Genomic DNA, 22,600 nt, shown 5'->3' on the forward strand with positions numbered 1-22,600 from the left:
TGCGTGACAGCACATTGACGAGTGCTTAGAGATATTACGTATCATTAGCATTGAATTAACACCTGGCGATGGTCGATTAACGTGTAACGCTCTGGTCATTGAGTTAAATCTTAAACGATGACATGCTTCAACCGAATCAGCGAGTATGAGCTCTCGATCCCAATTGTCACCTCTTATCACAATCACGGGTTGCTGAAGATAAATAATTATATATATTAACACGGATTAAGATATCATACCGAGGAAATGTTCTAAAACCGTTTAGAAAACATGTGAACTTGAGCCCCTTAATTTATGTTGGCATCATGTTCACATTGTCCACCATTCGTAACTACTTGTGTCTTTCTGGCAAGCCGGATGGCGACTCGTACTGGGCTTTGTCTGAGCGCAAACGGTTATAGTCTGGTATAGGACTATTTTCAAGGAAAGATAACTCTGGATTTGCAAACATGGCTACAACTAGAAATGTATAATACAACACTAAAGACACTTTAAGTAAGTTTCCTTTGCCGTTAACAAATATCAGTAACAAGATTATTTTTTAATCACGGCAATAATAATGGAAATCGCTAATCGCAAAGAAACTATTTGACTCATTTCACATTTTACTACGCGCGATTTGACTGGTTTTCCACGATTCTTGGCAATAATGGCGTACAATACAGGTACGAATCTTCTTGTAGGTCACGGAAAGAGGCGAGTAGTTACGAATGATTGTCCACTAGTAATGAATATAGAGTCGTACAGTGAGAGTGAGTTAGTAAGTGAGTGAGTGAGTTTTGCTTTTACTCTCTCTCTAGCGCCAACTTGGACAAGGCCAAGAGCAATGGTTTATTACTTCACAGACAAGGAGCCGGCAGATGTCTTTCCATCGGAGTATTATCCACCAACACGAATCACACTTATAGTCTCATTAACACCATCATGCTTACTTTCTAAACGTAACCTGTTATGAGAATCAACTTGAAAGGGACTGTCCCGCCGACCAGATGGCTTGCCGACCGGGTGATGATCACAATCAACCATTGATGCACTCTGATTCAGTTCGACCCCAAAGTTATCCAAGAGCCGGCGGCGATGTCTCCCCAGCAGGAACACAAGATCCTCAAACCAAGGGACCACGTGCAGCAGACATCCATGGGCGCATTCTCACGCCTACAGCGAACTAATTCATTTGGCTGCTGATAACGAGAGGGGTTTCGACAAGGACATTCATTGCCTCCAATGCACTTCGTGCGATGGTTGATAACGTAAGTGTGGGTGAGTGAGTTGCGTTTTACGCCAATCTTTCAATGATATTACTTCATACCTTGATCGGAATCAAACTCGCGTATTGGTCTTTAATCAACACTCTGACTATTTGGCTACCTTCCCATCACTTGATAACAGGAAAACATGACTTAATACTAGCCGAAGCGGACGCGATAACATGAATTGTTAACTCTTTACAAAAACCAAACCAAGAAGTAACTTTAAAAAAAATGATAAACCTAATATAAATGCCATGTTGATTATCCTTTATTATACCATAAGTTAATGTGAGATCAAATGTTGTTTCTCCGCTAAGAGCAAAATCAGGTACGAGCAATTTAATGATTGATAGCATGAGCATCAATTGCAATGTCAGCCTGGTTACAAGCAGGTGTTCATTCAAGTAGGGATTTTCCTGCTCTGAACCTTCTAAGGGTCAATTGAAACAGGTAGAAAAGGTACATGTACACAGTATGCATGGTCCCAGAAGATCCGGGTTAGGATTGATCTTCTGCAACCCAAGCAAGAGGCGACCTACGGTATCTTGCGATCAGGTTCACTGACTTGGTTTAAAGATGCCACCGTATCTCAAATGCATGGATGGATTCTTGTCATGTCAATCGCTGTTTTTGTGGTACAAACACGATTATTTACGAACCGATGTCTGATGTCGAGTGAAAATAAACCAACAAACAGCAAACAAATCGAATACGGGGATGTGACTGGACAGTTTACTAAGTTGAGTGAGTGAGTGAGTGAGTGAATAAGGTTTTACGCTTCTTTTAAACAGTACTGTAGAGTTCACCACCAAAGTCTTTTCATGCTGTGAGAAATATCTAAACGAAGAATCTTTAGAATGTGCTTCACTAAATTCATACTTGAGGACTCGAACCCAGATTCAGCAAGCTGCTTGCACTACCCTGTTCTCTGATTGGCGTTAAAACACTCACATTAACATCAACAAAGTTTGTATGGTGAATTCTCGTCTTGATGTGCGCACCTCCATGCACATGCGTATATACAAATAGTTAAAACGAGGCTGTTACTGGACACCCTAGTTGGAAACATGGTTCCAAAATTAAATGCCTATCGCCACATGTGGTTTAGCTTTTCCGCAACCGTTACATAGAAAGGACAAAATATTTTGACATTCAGGGGAAAACGGAAACCGAAATTAGTACTGTCACGCTCGGGTAAATCAAAATATTAGTTTTACAACACAACACCGAAACTTACACACGATCAATTCATAAGCGTTCTTTTAATTTCAGCGTAGTATGCATCGTTGCGCTACATTTCATTCAAACCTAATGACAAATACAAACATTACAGAGACGATGCATGCGTTTCCCTCGACCGTGTCTTCGCCTCTTTGATGTCGGTCTCAGCGCCGTGCCATTAAATGATCAGAATTGACAGAAAACATCGCAAACGGCGGGTTAATGTCCCCACAGACACTCGAAGCTAGTCACCCAGAAAATAAAACATCTCCGAGCTTAACACCCCCGTCACATAAACTATCTCCAATATCTACTACAACTTCTGCTTAGAGCTTCTCAAGCAACTTGACACTTCCAATTTGCAGAAGGAAAAAAGAAACAAAATGGCGGCCCATGCAGACGACAGTTGTTGCGACAATGTCTGAAGCTGTTTACGGGATGAAAGATTTGAATTATACGGGGTGACAAGTTAACACGTTCTGTGGCGTTGCGTACAAGGCTAAACACATGTTGTATTTGGGATTTAGGAGAGAAAGCAGGGCTGGGGAGGGTTAAAGTCGGGAGGAGTGTGTACACACGCGACGTGGTGTGGTAGGCACGTGATCTCGTTCAAAGCTCGCGAGGGATGGAGGGGATACAGTATCAACAATCGCTATCAGATCAAACCCTTTCAGACATTACTTATCGACATATGAAGTACATTCAGACTATGACACCAGCGATTGACTAATCTCACATCGTGTGCGTATGTGCGTATGTGCGTATGTGCGTGCGTGCGTGCGTTTGTCAGGGACTTCAGGTCTTCGCCGTTTTTTTATCCTACAAAATTAACATTTCAAATGTTTTTACAGTTCGACAATAAATAAACGCCCATATGGTCACATATGTATTATGTTAAAAAATTCTGTATTTGGTCAAAGGGGATTAAAACTCGCTCGTATATAAATTCAACACTTTCATGACATTGGATAATATTCATCCATGCTAGTTCCATGATTAATTGGTTATTTTCATCTCCCTGAAAGTCTTCTTTTTTTTGAGGACGTCAAAAGTTGCGCAAATACGTTGCCGGGGAGAATTGGGTGAATTTAACGGAACTGAAAAACTCGACGTCTATATCCGGCATGAGACACACTCTCTCTTCGTCGAGAGCGGTCAACATTTAAACCACAAGTTACCTGCTAGAAATATTTGAGGATATTTGCCTAACAGGGATCACCTCACAGTTGAAGAGGAACACTTTTTGTGGGTAGACAACTTCTGTTTTGCAATAGATGTGACGTTTCCTTGTATATCCTAACACGGTTATCAAGCAAATGATGACTGCTTGAGAACGGTGTTAGGATCTACACCGAAACGTCGCACCGATTGCATTAAAGTAGTTATCTATCCATAAAAAAGTGTTCCTCTTCATCATATCAGCTTCTAAATGCCACTTAAGGAAGTTACACCTAGCAGTTGTTTCGAAGTAATGTCATAGGATATATGCATTTGCAAGGAACGGTGAGGTGGCCTGGTGGTTAAAGCGTTCGCTCGTCACGCCAAAGGCCCGGGTTCGACTCCCGACATACGTACAATGTATGAACCCCATTTCTGGTGACCCTAGACGTGATGTTTCTGGAATATTGCTAAAAGCGGCGTACAATCATACTCACTCACATTCATGCAAACCTTAGAACATCCATCATCTCTCTGTGACGGTTAAATTGATTCATTCGACGTAGTTTGTCCTCACGATGTACGCGTGAGTCAGTCTGATACTTCCTGTGATACCAAGACATAGTATGACACATACAGATAGGACTTCAAGAGACGTCGCAGATTCCGTCACAAACGCCGTAGGATGGGCAGAAGAAGGTATCAACTTAACACGGAATGCCGGAACCCATTTGTAACGATTCTATCTCGACCAACGACATAGATCCAACAATCCACATCCACAGCAATATTCAGGTCAAATTTAGATTTGGAATAAAAAACAAAAAAATAAATTTGTTTGTTTTAATATGCTATACGAAAAGTAAGTTTAGATCTACAATAGCCCATGCTTGTCGCGAGGGGCGACTAACGGGATGTGGTTGTCAGCCTGACTTTGTTGATGCGTGTCATCGTATCCCCTTTGCATCGATGACGTCATTTACCAGATTGTCTAGTCCAGACATGATAATTTACGACCTCCGTCGTATAGCTTTAGTGTTGCTGAGTGTGGCGTCAATCCACGAAGAAATATACTGGTTAAGTAAAACTAATATTATGAGAGTTACTCGCTCTTGGATAGTACCAAAATCCGCACAATGACGGGTCGAAAAAAACAAGAGATTTTGTACAGATTTTATACATATTAGTTAACAGAACACACGGTAAAATTATTGCCGTCTCATATGTACGTTATATTGCATTTACGTCTTACTTTAAATCAACTTGATTTAAACACACGTATCTGAGTTATCAGAACGTCATCTCTCTCAGACTCCTTCTTCACAACCGTGAGGCCGTGGGGATGAACTGAGGCCAGGAAGGGGGTCGGGGCTATCAAAGGTATCATCGCACGATGGAAGGGGTCTCTGTGCCACCCCCTCCCATTCAAGAATGTCTTGATAAGCAAATATGTCATCTAAAAGTGGGTTTGTGGGAAAGTGGCGGTTTCGGAAAAGTGCCGGTTGACCATTTAATTGGAAGACTGAGGCGTTCGAAGGAAACCGACCACTTGCAAGCCCCAAGGTGATCCTTTGCAGATTCTCTGTATTCTATTTTTTACTGGTCTTTGAATGGCATTTAGAAGTGATACACACGTATTTATTATGAAGAACGCATTCATCACCCAAGGAGGAATATACTCCGAAACGTAGTGTTCCTCATAATAAAGAAGTTGACATCCATAAAACTCTTTTCCTTATATTTCACAGATGCCGCTAAACGCATTGTCAATCCAGAAAGGGCTTACTCTTTCTGTACATCTTCTAATTATTCTCAGACTATATGTCAGTCTAAGTTTCCTTTTCCGTAAAGTACCCGTGAAATTCCGGGTTGGAATTGATGTTCAGCAACCCATGTGTGTCGTAAGTGGTGACTACAGGATCGGTTGGTCAGGCTCGGAGACTAGTTGATGCATTCAGAAATATCCAACTTGCGTAGATCGATGCTCATGATGTCGATCACTGAATTGCTTGAGCCAGATTGGATTATTATAAACCGCTGTCATTTAGCTGGGATATTGCCAAGTGTGGTTTTAAAGACAAAATAAACAAACCGACAAGGTCCGGGGAGCTGAAATAGGTGGTTTGAACCTCGGGCGCATCATACCAAAATACATTTAAAGATGGTGCTGCCTGTCACTCGACATTGAAAAAAATTGAACACTGACCGGTTCATAAGTAATAAATCACCTTTACTCTTATGACGATTAGTAGAGTTCTGGGATCCTGGTGTAACACAAGTCCTTATGTGGTTAAATCAAAGCCTTTGTTACAAATAAAGGCAAACTGACGGAGTTCCTTTTAAAAGGGGGACGGCGGGTTAGCCTAATGGTCAAAGTGTTCGTTCGTCATGCTGAAGACCCGGGTTTGATTCCCCACAACGAGTGAAGCCCATTTCTGGTGTCCCCCCGGGATATTGATGGAATATTGCTAAAAGCGGCGTAATACCATACTCACTCACTCACCTCTTTTTAAAGGGATCTTACTGTCGACTGTCGCAGCTTAAATAAACGAAGATCTAGCGAGTTAGTTTAAATTCCAAGTAAAGTGACTATAGAGTATGATGAATCTTCCGTAGCTGACACAAAACCTCCCCATCTTCTATTCGTGATAACTCTACTGCCAGCTCTACATATTTTCACTGCCGCTGACTAACAGTTATCACTTTGTCTGAAAAAGCTGAACATATCCGGTTTACGACATGTCATTTCCGCGAGCTGTGGTGTTCCTGGTGTTAATCAGTTTTCGTGTTTATTTTCTGTAGGCTAAACGTGAACAACAGAGATATCAAATAAGCATTTAATCAAAAACGTCGCTTTTTATGTGGTTTTGATGCCTTGAACTTTAGTAAGTAATTTATTACGACTTTCTATCCAGGAAGCCTCGGCAATAGGATTCTGTTGATATTGTCGTCCCCGTTTGTGGCTTCAAAAGCCAAGTTAAGATACAAAAGTCGTTGTAAATGTTTTATCCTTTCGGAATAAGGCTGAAGGCTATCTCAGACGGAAAACATGATGAAAAGACACCTTGGATTCGTTCCGGGGTAATCTGGATTGTTTAAATAGACGAGATTTGGGTAATACTACGAAAATGCGGATTTTCATTCTGGGTTAAGGACAACATGTTTACTTTACAAATTGCGATTCTCTTTCAATATGTCACATGTTCAACTACATGTGTAAACAACACAATTCTTCAAACACTTATGGGAGAATAGGTTAAGGCACTGACGTCATAACATTGTGACATGAGAATTCCTTAAAGCTTCGTTAACAAATTTCATAGACTTGAATGCGATATATGCGAGTAATAATTCATTAATGAGTACTTCGACATTTACGACAAACTCTTAAAAAGTACTTTCATGTTTGCAAGAAGATCCAAACTAAATATTAATTTGCATGCCCCGAGAAACGCTTGTACCAAATTTGGCTCGAACTGGGAACAAAGGCATTGACGGGGAAAGACGAACTGTTATAATCACTTACTAAATATGTATTGACGTAGGCATGGGGTAGTAAATTTCATATTCGTGGCCGTGTGTTGGCAAGGAGTTCTCCAGATGTTGCTAGAAGGGAAGGGTTGGGACTACAGGTTGCTCGTGTTTTCTGAGGGCCCGGTAACGAAGGGATTAGAGTTCCTTAGCGTAACTCTTGATCTATCATCGTGTGCGATGTCTCGATTACTTAATGCATTAAGTGGTCGCACGTGGTCCCGGGGGTAATCCTACACTACACTGGTGGTATGGACTTGGGGGTACGGGACGACGGCTGCGGGTCAGGTACATTGATGGGGGTAAAGTGCAGGAGTTGTGGAATTAGCGCGAGGTGGACAAATGTAAGATGGGAAATCGGCATTTGTGTAGGTGGGGTTCTGTTTACAGTTGATCGGAATGGGGACGGCTGGGGTAGGGATGGGAAAGGGGGGATGGGAAAGGGGGTCATGGTTTGGCGGTGGTGGAGAAGGTCAAACTTCGGAAGGTAGAGATCGGTCAGGATACGGGGGATCGAGAAAGAATCTAGCCCACTGCTACGGGTTTATCTGAGGGTCTATACATACTTGAATCTTAAGCGACAAACCAATGATTGATAGCAAGAGCAACGGTCTTGTCACAAAGACGCAATAAAGAGAGTGAGTTTAGTTTTACGCCGCTTTTAGCAATATTGCAGCAAAATCACGGCGGGGCAAACCAGAAATGGGCTTCACACATTATACCAATATGGGGAATCGAACCCGGGTATTCGGCGTGACGGGTGAACGCTTTAACCACTAGGCTACCCCAACGCCCCTCAATCAAGAGAATACCATTTTGCTACCCCCGAACATTGTCTTTATAGGCTCTTAATTCAATACGTGATACATGAAACCATTAAGCCTAAGAGAGTCAAGAGTGTCCAAGCTTAAACGAGATAAAACAACCACTCAAGATACACAATTAAGGGTTCAAATGTAGCAAAAACTAACGTGGGATTTTATTTTCTGTTGTAAAAAGTAAACAGTGCAGGAGATGCCCACCCACGGAATTAAAAAAATATTGTTGAAATAATTTCAGAGTATTGTCTGTATAGTCATGATGGGGACGGGAACAACGATTAAGTTTCGAATGACTGACAGTATAGTTTTACGCCGCTTTAGCAATATTCCAGCAACATCACGGCGATGCTACCAGAAATGGGCTTCGAATATTGTACCCAGTTAAGTTTGGAATGACATATTACTTTAGAAATCAGTTTTACCTTGTATATCAATGCCACAACTTCGAATATGCCCATATTACCAGATTACTAATATCCTACCAGTTGATATATATCGTTAGTTTAGCTCAGTCCCTAAACCCCATTTTCTTAGCACCCGCGCCCGCGAGCTTAACCCTTTCAGTAATGCAATTCCTCAAAGAAGAAAGTCTTTTTCAGATTCAGGTGGGGATCATTTCTAATTTAAATGGAGCTATTTGTTTCGGTCAAAATTATATATTGCCAGAGACTAGGCGTTAGTCTACCATCGTATATTAGTGAGAATGCGAGGCAAGTCTAATAATTTAAATTAACATATAAATTAGCAAAATGTTTCCTCGTCGAAACACAGCTAGCGATGTACGTGTCACCGAGGGAGAGGAGTTACGTGCTTAACATATATAACGGTAATTATACCTGTAGCAGCAACTGGCAACCTTCATCACAAGTGTTTACATTAACCGCTAATTACCATACATGGGTCGAAGGTGGCATGCCAATTTACGCTGTCATTTGACATGCACTGTGAAATACACACAGATTACAGGTGTCAACCTGCTACCAACGGATGGCCACTGTAGTCGTCACGAGTCGCCGTGTCAGGGGTCTCGGCGCGGGGGGCAGCATAATCGTAGGAGTTACCAAATAATCGGGGATAATGAATCCGGCTTAATCTTCCCACACATCAGTATGTCAGTAAATCTTGTTACCTGGATAGCTCCCCGTCCCGATCTGGGAAATAGGTTCGGTTTGTGTTAGGAAGATTTACTTGACTTTGTGCAACGTGATTATGGGTTTAGAGCCATCATGCTCTTTCGTATCAAATGGTACGGAACAGCATTGTGAGTCAGAGTGCAATCCAGCTATGTTATACACTACTCCAATTTAGTAAGGGATATCAGAAATCATAAATACCTGTCAAATGTGTAGTAGTATATGTAAATAAGTAAATCTTATAAATTGTATATTTATTATCATATTTGTATGCTTCTCCCGTTTTATTGCTGAATACAGACCGATGTGACGTTAATTTTCAGTTTTGCTTGCTCACTCACTTGGAACAGAGTTACAGATTTGTTCTAATGTTTTAATTTGTATGCATATTTTCTCCACATAAGAAAAAACATTGCTTTTAGTGGACGATTTACCTGGTACAGCTTCCGTGATAAACAAAACTCTCACTAGACAGTTCCTCGGCTCTAATTTTTATGAGCCAAAATGGATACAAAGTCTCCGTTTTTTATAGAAGTCGAAGCAAGTTAATTGATATTGCAGCATATCTTCGATATAATTATGTCCGGCTTACATACACTGTAAAAACGGCGTTTAGCATTTAAACACTACCGTTACATGTTTGACGTTAAACACGTTCAGGATAGTGTTTAATACCTAAGCACGGCGGTGATATTACGCCTGATATCTATACGTGTTTAGATTTTAAACACATTTCTAAACATGTTTAGGTAACTAAACATGTAAAGGGAGCTAAACGCGAACAAAACCCAGGACAAGATACGCGTTTAGTTTTCTGTTTAGATCCTTAACACCATTTTTACAGTGTAGGTATCGGATTGGTTAGATGGGTCATACAGAATATTTTGTATGAAACACTTCACATATGAACTGGGTTAAGTGAAAAGAAATACGCTTATGTAAGGCTCGGAGATTATGTTATAAGGAAGTAAATTCCATTTATTATTTAACAAAAAAAAGCACGATACCTCACAAATCAACTGTCTTACTTAAACTGTCAAGTTATCGAGACAAGTGGTATAGAAACTTTGACAGAAATGATTTTCACCGAAATTAAATGCATATACTCATTACGCCAAGGAGACCTAATGATGTACATTATCGTTAAACAACCTTTTAATGCGATTAGGACACATCCATTATGATAATAGCATGGCTAAATGTAAATCAGCATAACTACTATTGACCCTTCAGGCAAACCATAAATGAAAAATCGAAATCATGTCCCGAGTACAGGTAAGAGAAACGCCGTAAAAGTGCACAGATTGTTTCTTCTCCGTCGAGTATCGATTAATCAAATTTAAGAGGGGGGTTCGAAGGAGTCGACATGAGCCTTTCAGGGACAACACCCTGGCCTCACGGCTATGTAATCCATGTCATTATCTGACGACAGGTCTGTCAAATCTATGGGGGAAGAGAAACTACCTGCTTTATGTATTGAGCCATAACACCCTCCCCGGTGGAATCGTATTGAACGACAAGTAATCTCAAGTTATAACAGTCTCTCGTAATATTTCCAACACCTTGTCATAAACGACTTCTCCCATCAACGAGGTGTAATGTACATGCGATATTGACATGTCTTACATTTCAACGCGCCGGTTTATGTGTCTAGAGTTCCGTATACCTGTCGTAGAGGTGATCAGCTGATTGGAAATCAATCAACTCACCGATCACCCCTGGATTATGAGGTTATGGGAAAATCGAAATTTGGTGGGTCATGGCTTGAATTTGAATTATACAAGGGGTTAATGTGTGATAGCTGTGACAGTAAAACTCCTCACAGCTACCGACAGCGCTATGTAACACACGACTGGCTCAATCACAGGTGAAATTTACAAGGAAAATGCTGAAATCTACACGATTCCGTCCAAATGAAAGAAATTAGGTTCTGTATCAAGTCAAACGATCAATGTGGCCCGACAATTGCTACAGACTTTTAATATTAGATTATTTTATTCTTATTTTTTTCGTACAAGAGTGTGGCAATGAACAAAAGCCTTTTCCCTCGTCTTAACTGATACTTTGTTTCGTTTAATGTGCAAATTACTTTTGACTATCTGAAAACAAACATGTACGTTTATACGACTAAAGAACGGTTTGTAAAGCTAATTCAACCCATATGAGGGATGGTTATGATGAATACTATTACCACAATGAAATGTCATGTCACTCACCTTATCCAAACACCTTGCTCTACATCTTCCAATCTTCACAACTGGTCCGCTGAGAGGTTCACAATCCACAATAACAGTGGCACAACATAACCAGCAAATCACAGTCAACAGGTATCCCAGCATAGTGGAGACGTGTACTACACAATACTACACATGAATACAATCAGTTGAAAACCAGATCACAAACTTTGTCTCGATCATCGCCCCGATCCTCTGGAAGTGTAACAAATGGTCTGGGAAATGTTGTTCTCCTTGAGTATATCGCCTGACGTTTTTCATGCGTATCCTGGCGCAGTATTGGAGAAGCTCGTTTCACCTCGAGTGCTCGCGCGAGTCTTTACTCGTGAATATCATGCGTGGACGCTGATTGGTTAGCTGGGGTGTGACTTCCCATGCTGCTGAAGTAACAAGAGATCCACGGTGCCAACAAGGCCCGACCCCCCGTCAGCATCCAGCTTGTGTTTCTGAACTGTTACCTGCCAATAGACAGCAAGCATATTTGTTAGCAGCGCTAAGATCGTGCTCATTTCATGCACATTGATTTCAAATCTTTAACAACACGTACATGTCTAAGACATAGCGTTACTAGCAGACAGCTCTCTTATTACCGGACACTAAGGTGAAGTGTTTTGTGTATGCTTAGTCTGGTTGGCATATATTTCTCAAAGCATGATGCGCATGTTGATTTCTTAACATCCCTGGTTCTTTTTGTGGTTCCATGTTTGTAAAATATATCTCAAACAGATAATGTGCAACATAAACTTTTCAAGCGTTTACACGTTATTTATATCTCATGAAGCAGATAGCATATGTTTCCATCGTATTCTCTAGAAACATTTTTAGACATTTTTCAAGCGTGTATAGAACTTTTTACTCGTGCTTCTCTCATACACTAAACTGTAGCAGGTAGGTTGTGTTACAGTGTAGCTTTTTATTATGTATACGGGAGAACTGCAAAAAAACATACTACTTCTGCAATGGCAACGAACTCACGATGCATCCTATTAAATGGAATCACAAACCGGATCAGTTCCTTTAACATAAATACTCAAAGACAATTTTTAAAACTCTTATTAAAATTTCACAACTTTTTTTAAATCAAAGGGTTGATATGCTCTCAGCCAACTAACATAAAGATTAAACGATTAATCGCGTCACTTGGCGCCGTGACTTTCCAACCGTTCTCTGATGTGCGTAAGCGGGTCGGACAAGGACGCGAACATGGTTTTAGCTTATCGGCGCATTTGTATTTGAAAGATCAAAAAGCTCAAATATCGCTTGAAATGTAAATAAAATTACTGCAATAGTTGGTGCAACACACACGTCGGGGAAGGAAAATAACCATGAAGACACCATATGCTCTGCCTTCCAAATAAGCAAATAGACAAACATTCCTCTAACCTCTTTAGCTTCGGCACACTCGAACTACCCAAGGGATTAAGAGCGTTAGGTTAAGTTACACGCGTGTAAAATGATTTAGATTAAAATCTTCACATGGTTTCCGAAAGAGTTTCCGGAAATTTTTCATATTTTCCACTTCTTTTACAGTTTAGCTGTAGGCAAGATATGCCGATAGTGGAATAAATTGCAAAAAAGTGTAACTGGTGTTTAAAGATTTTTGAACTTTTGAAAAGTGCGTTTCTTTCCATCTTTTTGAATATGAACGTTCATTCATACAACTTAATACCGAACGAGCACGGGTTTTCGTCCTCTTCATATTATATTTTATACACTCTACAGAGAAAAGTACCATAAAAAGTAAAGACAGAACTAACGATTGTTCTACTACTACGGCTACGGCTACTACTTCTGCTGCCACGGCTACTTCCGCCACAGCTACCACCACCACCACTACTATTCCTACTGCTGCTGCTACTACTACTACTACTACTACTACTACTGCGATTGTAAGTACTACTACCTTTTTTACTATAACTACTACTACTACTACTACTACTACTACTACTACTACTACTACTACTACTACTACTGCTACTACTACTACTAACTACTGTTACTATAACTGAAACTGCCACTGCTGCTGCTGCTACTACTACTACTACTACTACTACTACTACTACTACAACAACGGCTACTGTTACTATAATTGAAAGTGCCCTGCTGCTTCTACTACTACTACTACGACGACAACGACGACGACGAAGACTACCACTACTGCAACTACTGTTACTATAATTGTAAGTAACAATGCTGCTACCAGTATAACTACTACTACTACTACTGCTCTGACACTGGGCAGTGTACACATAACGATCGAGAATCCAGCGGGTGCTCTGACACTCGGCAGTGTACACATAACGAGCGAGAATCCAGCGGGTGCTCTGACACTGGACAGTGTACACATAACGAGCGAGAATCCAGCGGGTGCTCTGACACTGGGCAGTGTACACATAACGAGCGAGAATCCAGCGGGTGTTCTGACACTGGGCAGTGTACACATAATGAGCGAGAATCCAGCGGGTGCTCTGACACTGGACAGTGTACACATAACGAGCCAGAATCAGGAGGGTGCTCTGACACTGGGCAGTGTACACATAACGAGCCAGAATCCAGCGGGTGCTCTGACACTGGGCAGTGTACACATAACGAGCCAGAATCCAGCGGGTGCTCTGACACTGGGCAGTGTACACATAACGAGCCAGAATCCAGCGGGTGCTCTGACACTGGGCAGTGTACACATAACGAGCCAGAATCCAGCGGGTGCTCTGACACTGGGCAGTGTACACATAACGAGCCAGAATCCAGCGTGTCTACTACAGGAATGTATCTATGCTCTCTGTATCAACATGCCTACCACAGGAATGTAACTATGCTCTCTGTACCAATGTATCTATTACAGGAATGCATCTATGCTCTCTGTACCCATGTGTCTACTACAGGAATGCATCTATGCTCTCTGTACCCATGTGTCTACTACAGGAATGCATCGATGCTCTCTGTATTAACATGTCTATACAGGAATGTATCTATGCTCTCTGTACCCATGTGTCTACTACAGGAATGCATCGATGCTCTCTGTATCAACATGTCTATACAGGAATGTATCTATGCTCTCTGTACCCATGTGTCTACTACAGGTATGTATCTATGCACTCTGTACCAATGTGTCTACTACAGGAATGCATCTATGCTCTCTGTACCCATGTGTCTACTACAGGAATGCATCGATGCTCTCTGTACCAATATGTCTATACAGGAATGTATCTATGCTCTCTGTACCCATGTGTCTACTACAGGAATGCATCGATGCTCTCTGTATCAACATGTCTACTACGGGAATGCATCTATGCTCTCTCTACCAATATGTCAATACAGGAATGCATCGATGCTCTCTGTATCAACATGTCTACTGCAGAAATATATCTATGCACTCTGTACCAATCTGTCTACTACAGGAATGCATCTATGCTCTCTGTACCAATATGTCTATACAGGAAGGTATCTATGCTCTCTGTATCAACATGTCTACTACAGGAATGTATCTATGCTCTCTGTATCAACATGTCTACTACAGGAATGCATCTATGCTCTCTGTACCAATGTGTCCACTGCGGGAATGCATCTATGCTCTCTGTACCCATGTGACCTACTAAAGGAATGGAATCACCAGCATGTCTCCTAGAAGCAGCAGACAGACTCACGGAGAGGCACTGGCGCACTAGAGAAACAACAAAGAACGCCTAGCATTGCTCCACTGACTGCGAAAAGAATTAACTGGGAAATCCGACACGCACTACCATAGTAATCTGGAGAAAAAGCACAGGAAAACTTATATAACTCACGCAGACGACAGCTGGAAGCAGGCGATAGGGAGACAGGCGGGATAGGGAAGATTACGGAATCAGACAACATTGATGTCTTATCAATTTAAAACAAGTCGGACAAATGATTGTCACTTTATTTGGAATAGATGCTATGGAATATGGGAGAGGGTAGTGAGGGGTATACGTTTTCTCTAATAGTGTGATGTTGGGGTATTTACTGTAACAACTAAAGTACAAAATTTAATTAATGCATGTATTTCATGTTTCCTGCATGCATGCCTCTGTCTAACCTACAGGTTGCTGAGTGCAGCAGTAAACAAAAAATCTAATCATGGCCACAAGTCAGACAGAGCTTGCTCGAAACATCCACCCTTGATAAACCCATGCTTGTCGTAAGAAGCGACTAACGGGATCGGGTGGTCAGGCTCGCTGACTTGGTTGACACATGTCATCGATTCCCAATTGCGCAGATCGATGCTCATGCTGTTGATCACTGGATTGTCTGGTCCAGACTTGATTATTTACAGAACCGCTGCCATATAGCTGGAATATTGCTGAGTGCGGCGTAAAACTTACTCACTCATCCATCCGTGATATCCGCCACCGTATCATTTACCTCCCGTACCATTGATTTAACTCTGCTTGCAACATGCCCATCACACATCACTGGATCGAACTCACCTCCCAGCCAGTCTATAATGCATCCATGACTATATTCAACCAATTCATTCGTCACGTACACCAACACGACATTGGATCTAACCCAACCACTATCCACCGAACGCTGGATCTAACCTAAACCACCCAACACAACACTGGATCTAACCCAACCACTATCCACCGAACGCTGGATCTAACCTAAACCACCCAACACAACACTGGATCTAACCCAACCGTTACCCCACCGAACGCTGGATCTAACCTAAACCACCCAACACAACACTGGATCTAACCCAACCGTCCACCCACCGAACGTTGGATCTAACCTAAACCACCCAACACAACACTGGATCTAACCCAACCGTCCACCCACCGAACGCTGGATCTAACCTAAACCACCCAACACAACACTGGATCTAACCCAACCGTCCACCCACCGAACGCTGGATCTAACCTAAACCACCCAACACAACACTGGATCTAACCCAACCGTCCATCCACCGAACGCTGGATCTAACCTAAACCACCCAACACAACACTGGATCTAACCCAACCGTCCACCACCGATCGCTGGATCTAACCTAAACCACCCAACACGTATATCGACACAACACTGAATCTAACCCAACCGTCCACCACGAAAACCGATACAACACTGGATCTAACCTAATCATCAACCCACCGATCGCTGGATCTAACTTAAACCACCCAACACGTATATCGACACAACACTGAATCTAACCCAACCGTCCACCACGAAAACCGATACAACACTGGATCTAACCCAACCGTCCACCACGAAAACCGATACAACACTGGATCTAACCTAATCATCAACCCACCGATCGCTGGATCTAACCTAAACCACCCAACACGTATATCGACACAACACTGCATCTAACCTAACCGTCCACCACGAAAACCGATACAACACTGGATCTAACCTAATCATCAACCCACCGATCGCTGGATCTAACTTAAACCACCCAACACGTATATCGACACAACACTGAATCTAACCCAACCGTCCACCACGAAAACCGATACAACACTGGATCTAACCTTATCATCAAACCACCGATCGCTGGATCTAACTTAAACCACCCAACACGTATATCGACACAACACTGGATCTAACCCAACCGTCCACCACGAAAACCGATACAACACTGCATCTTACCAAACGTCCACCACGAAAACCGATACAACACTGGATCTAACCCAACCGTCCACCACGAAAACCGATACAACACTGGATCTAACCTAATCATCAACCCACCGATCGCTGGATCTAACGTAAACCACCCAACACGTATATCGACACAACACTGAATCTAACCCAACCGTCCACCACGAAATCCGACACAACACTGGATCTAACCTAATCATCCACCACGTGCACCCGGCCATCACTACGTCCAAGTCATCTCCGAGCCTCGACGTTACATTAAACATGAAGCAAGTGACTCACCAACATGTAGTCTATTAACAGCACATGAACCAGTTGGAGCCCAAATACTCACAGTAGAACAATAGGAGCATCGAGACGGTGGCCAATTACCCACGCCAGTCTTCCACAATGTTATCTAGCCTACACAGGTGAGGCAGTCATTGTTCAGCTGCTAGATGGCTAGATACACCAGCCTCCGTACTGGAAGTTTGTAGCCGACCAATAGTAGACTGTTTTATGAGGAATTAATGTGTTCCCAGCCGCGCTACCTTTGCAGAAGTGCAGAATTAATTAAACATAACCGACGAGTAATTCTCTCACGCTATAGCAATTAATGGAAAGTGTAGCGTGTCGTTTACCTTGTCTTTTTCATCTTGAACAAGCTACGACGGTAATAGGGTGTTTCCTTTCTCAATTAGTTGGAATATACGGTAAACCTGCACCGTATGACAGACATACAAGAACCCGCTGACTGCTGACAGGATGCTTTCATATTCAAGGTCAAAATACGACAGGTCTCCGTTGCAAGGTGTCCACTCGAACTTCATTTCATTGTTCCTTCTGCTCTTATTTGCATGCACACAAGGATATTGGGTACATGAAGAGCGAGAAGGTTGCAGTGTGGGTACAAGAAGGGCGAAAAGGTTGCAGTAAGGATAAGCGTACGTATCACATTACCGATGACATTTCGAACTGAATTTAAGTCTGAGTTTTTAAAAGGAAAATTGAAATATTGAATTGATTAAATTCGATGTTTATTATTCATAAATGTCATAATAACACAGGGCTGATAGTATACAACTGTATGTAACCATACTCATTTAGAGAGATTGAGATTAGGGTTACGTCGTTAATATGTAATAAAAATAGTTTTGTTTCTTATGATTTTGTCAAACAGATAACTGATACTACTGTGGTTTCAGATTGTACTTTTAAATCCGGAATTTTGTCAGAAGGTGTGTCTATGTTTGACTTTATCTCTGGTTTGGACATCTGTTTGCAACACACAGAATGTAATGGTTTGCAATCCCAGCAGCGGTGTTTCGAATCATGCCGAGAAACACTCCCTCATTCATGTCACAAGACAAGCTCTCCTCCCATCACTGTGATCCAACTCTCCCTAATGCCAACATGGCCATCATGGAGAGATACCGTTAGTGGGGCTCACCCTGCTCTCACTCTGATGAAAGTTCGCCGGGAAGTTCCCTCAGACGTCTTCGCGTCTATATCGTAATCGGTTCGGTTATATCAGAAGGATCTTACGACCTTCTCTCACTTTTAGTATTTTATCGCACGATGATTTGTTTTATTTAATCCTACATCGTTTATTCAGAAGCATCGTATGATCTTAGGCTGAAGAGATCCATTCGCTTTATCGCCTTGATTCTGTCTGTTTAGAATGTGCGTATAATCGCCTTGATTCTGTCTGTTTAGAATGTGCGTATAATCGCCTTGATTCTGTCTGTTTAGAATGTGCGTATAATCGCCTTGATTCTGTCTGTTTAGAATTAGCGTATAATCGCCTTGATTCTGTCTGTTTAGAATGTTTTAGCCATATTTATACTGTCACGTTAGAATATTCCAATAATTATGTACACTCTGTCACTTGATCGCAATACCAGTTTCACCTGAGAATGTCCACATTCTCATATTGCCACTATAACTAGAGAATGTTCGTATAATCGCCTTGATTCTATCATGTGAGAATATTCTCCCTTTCCTCCTTGAACTGTAATTTCGCATAATTGCATTAACTCCGTCGCTTCAGAATCTTCGCACAATCGCCGAACTCATTCGGGGCTCTGTGTACTGTTTATGAACCTGTGGAGATATACAAGGGCCCAGACTGAGAATCCAGAACCACTCAACAAGGGCTTTTTAAGCTGATATAGGTAAAGACATGATAAGATGTCTCGTGATTACATCTCGCATGATGTCTCACACCTATAACTCTTATAATTCCCTTGACTTACACTCCTATAGTGTTTCGTGATTACAGCTCGCATGATGTCTCACACCTATAACTCTTATAATTCCCTTGACTTACACTCCTATGTTGTTTCGTGATTACAGCTCGCATGATGTCTCACACCCATAACTCTTATAATTCCCTTGACTTACACTCCTGTGTTGTCTCGTGATTACAGCTCGCATGATGTCTCACACCTATAACTCTTGTAATTCCCTTGACTTACACTCCTGTGTTGTCTCGTGATTACAGCTCGCATGATGTCTCACACCTATAACTCTTGTAATTCCCTTGACTTACACTCCTGTGTTGTCTCGTGATTACAGCTCGCATGATGTCTCACACCTATAACTCTTATAATTCCCTTGACTTCCACTCCTGTGTTGTATCGTGATTACATCTCGCATGATGTCTCACACCTATAACTCTTGTAATTCCCTTGACTTACACTCCTGTGTTGTCTCGTGATTACAGCTCGCATGATGTCTCACGCCTATAACTCTTAGACTTCCCTTGACTTACACTCCTGTGTTGTATCGTGATTACATCTCGCATGATGTCTCACACCTATAACTCTTATAATTCCCTTGACTTCCAGTCCTGTGTTGTCTCGTGATTACAGCTCGCATGATGTCTCACACCTATAACTCTTGTAATTCCCTTGACTTACACTCCTGTGTTGTATCGTGATTACAGCTCGCATGATGTCTCACACCTATAACTCTTATAATTCCCTTGACTATACTTCCCTTGACTACTTCCCTTGACTTCCTCCTGTGTTGTATCGTGATTACATCTCGCATGATGTCTCACACCTATAACTCTTATAATTCCCTTCACTTACACTCCTGTGTTGTCTCGTGATTACAGCTCGCATGATGTCTCACACCCATAACTCTTATAATTCCCTTGACTTACACTCCTGTGTTGTCTCGTGATTAAAGATCGCATGATGTCTCACACCCATAACTCTTATAATTCCCTTGACTTACACTCCTGTGTTGTATCGTGATTACAGCTCGCATGATGTCTCACACCTATAACTCTTATAATTCCCTTGACTTCCACTCCTCTGATGTATCGTGATTACATCTCGCATAATGTCTCTATAACTTATAATGCCCCCCTGATTACAATCTTATGTAGTTTCATGCGTCCCTCTTGCATAATGTCTTACACACATCAGTTAATGCCCCATACTTACTATCCTATGTGGTTTCATGCTTACACTCGTATGCTATCTTTTTACCTACTCTGACGCTCAGATCACTCATATGCTGGCGATTGGCATACAAAATTATTCACCTCAACTGACATTATTCAACTGACATCAGTCTATATTTGATGCACCTAATTTACATTCTCGATGACGCCCGTATGAACTATCCGGCAATTACAAATTTGGCGTTATTGAAGTGTTTCTTGGCTTCAGCTGTTACATCGACAACAATCCCACGATGATCCCGCGTTTACGCCGAACCAGCTAACACGATAAAACCCCACAATACAGGCGCATCTGAGATTCTTACCTATCGACATTTTGATAACATTTACACGTCGTGCATTACAAAGGACGTACACTTGTCAACAAACCAGACCCGAGTCAAATACACCAATGTACTCTGCCATTTCCATGTGCAAGGGAATTAATCAGAAAAAGGTAGCACGTCTGATGACCCTGACCCTAGAACATAATTACGTGTTGAATCTAGACATGCAGTAAACATCACCACGGAAGCCTCCAAACCAATAAACACGATAAACGTCCATATAGCTTTTCATTAAGATGATAAGCTGCTCTAACACCTGTACAATGATGTCAAGACTCGGGACAGTTGCGAACTATATTTCCCCCGTAAATCATACAAATCTGGGTCAGATACATCTTCAAACACACACAGCCATTAACCGTGGCATTTAATGGAACATGAAGCATGTTTTCGCATAATTAAAAAATCGTAATTCAAACCGTGTGGTATGTTTGTTAGCCAAATACTAATGAGTCTATCCCGAATACATACAAGAAAACCACCGACAGCATTCCAGGAACATCTCCGCGCCGTCATATCGTGCCAACATCAATTGTGGGGACGACAACTGCAGGCAATGCTCGTGTTTCTACCTCTCTTTCTCTACTTTACCTCCACAGACGGGTCCAAGTGTAATTGCCCTTGTGAATAATGCACGACAATGAATGCTGGATGACCGTGCTACCTCGAATAGGAATCGTGACGAAATTGAAAAAGGTTAATGTGGCACAGTGCAGAAGTGTGTACTTTACGTTTCTTCTCCTCTCAAATTAGATCTATTTATGTTTATACCTCAGTTAACAGTTTTATTTAATTTAGTAATTGGTTTATTTATGTAACGATTTATTTTCACGCAGTTCCTATTAAAAGATTGAATATATACATACGTGGGGATGGCGTAAAATAATCATATGACATTCCACATGCATATTTTCGACATGAATATGTGATAATATGCGTGATAATCTTTAGAGATGTGCAAGCACCCCATTCTCACCTTAATTCCTTGAAATGGTAATGATATCCAAATGGACCACCTTGTCAAACTGACCACGGAGTCCAGGAGAGATTACAGGACAGTCGTCCACTGTGGTCATTCATCAGAAGACGCTGACCAAATCAAAATCCGATAAAACATCAAAGAGGTCTGCTTGGACATGTCAACGGGCGATACTCTAGTGTAAACATTCTCACGGAATCTTTAGTAATGGTATACAGGCACATATATATTGACATCACAGGGAGACAGATATAGCCCCCGATGACAGTCTCAGATATTGGGTGAGGAATCCAAGGAGTTCTTTGAGTCAAAGACCATGTTCACATACACAAGAACTCCAAGAGATCATATTCAAGTATACGAGACGTCCATTAAATATCGTGTTCACTTCCAGTCGATATGTTCACAGAAGCCCACTCCATATCGTGTCCACAGTCACTAGAGTTCCTCTTCCAGTGAGTTTCTTGTAATCAAACAGACCAACTCTATAGCCCTAGCGTGCATGGCGTACTATCAGAGATATATTGCGGCACTTCACGGAAATCATCCCCAAACTGCTACTGAGACAACCTACAGGCCGACCAGAGAAGTAAGGCAACACCTACACCGTAACCCTACACCCAGGCCGCTCTACACGTGGAGGCGAGCGTGTAGGTAAGGGACAAGATAGAGTCTGGATCGTAAACGAAGGGTATGGCTGGGATCTGTGCAGTCCTGTTTCGCCACCCTCTCGTCAACGCTACTTGGAGTGTCTTGTAGCTGTGGGGAATGCTGCGATAAAGTCTTGGTTTCGAGGACGGACCTCTGATAACGGAGCTTCTGGAAGTTGTCTACGAATGATATAGTGGTGATATCTGATAATGGAGCGTTTGTGCCG

General features: G+C 41.8%; 1 protein-coding gene across 1 annotated transcript in view; it reads right to left on the reverse strand.

Moving 5' to 3' along the window:
• The window catches only part of LOC124275614 (ephrin type-B receptor 1-B-like), an 89,581-nt gene extending 67,313 nt beyond the window's left edge, over window positions 1–22,268 (reverse strand). The window contains exons 1-2 of the mRNA XM_046711216.1: window positions 21,721–22,268; window positions 11,331–11,806 (exon numbers count right to left, since the gene is read on the reverse strand). Coding sequence (XP_046567172.1) covers window positions 11,331–11,453 — 123 coding nt within the window. The 5' untranslated portion in view covers window positions 11,454–11,806; window positions 21,721–22,268. The remainder of the gene's footprint in view (window positions 1–11,330; window positions 11,807–21,720) is intronic.
• Between the last annotated feature and the right edge of the window lie 332 nt (window positions 22,269–22,600).

The sequence above is a fragment of the Haliotis rubra genome, unplaced genomic scaffold, assembly GCF_003918875.1.
Source record: "Haliotis rubra isolate DU_JTF1 unplaced genomic scaffold, ASM391887v1 Scf20, whole genome shotgun sequence".
In the NCBI taxonomy this organism is placed as follows: domain Eukaryota; kingdom Metazoa; phylum Mollusca; class Gastropoda; order Lepetellida; family Haliotidae; genus Haliotis; species Haliotis rubra.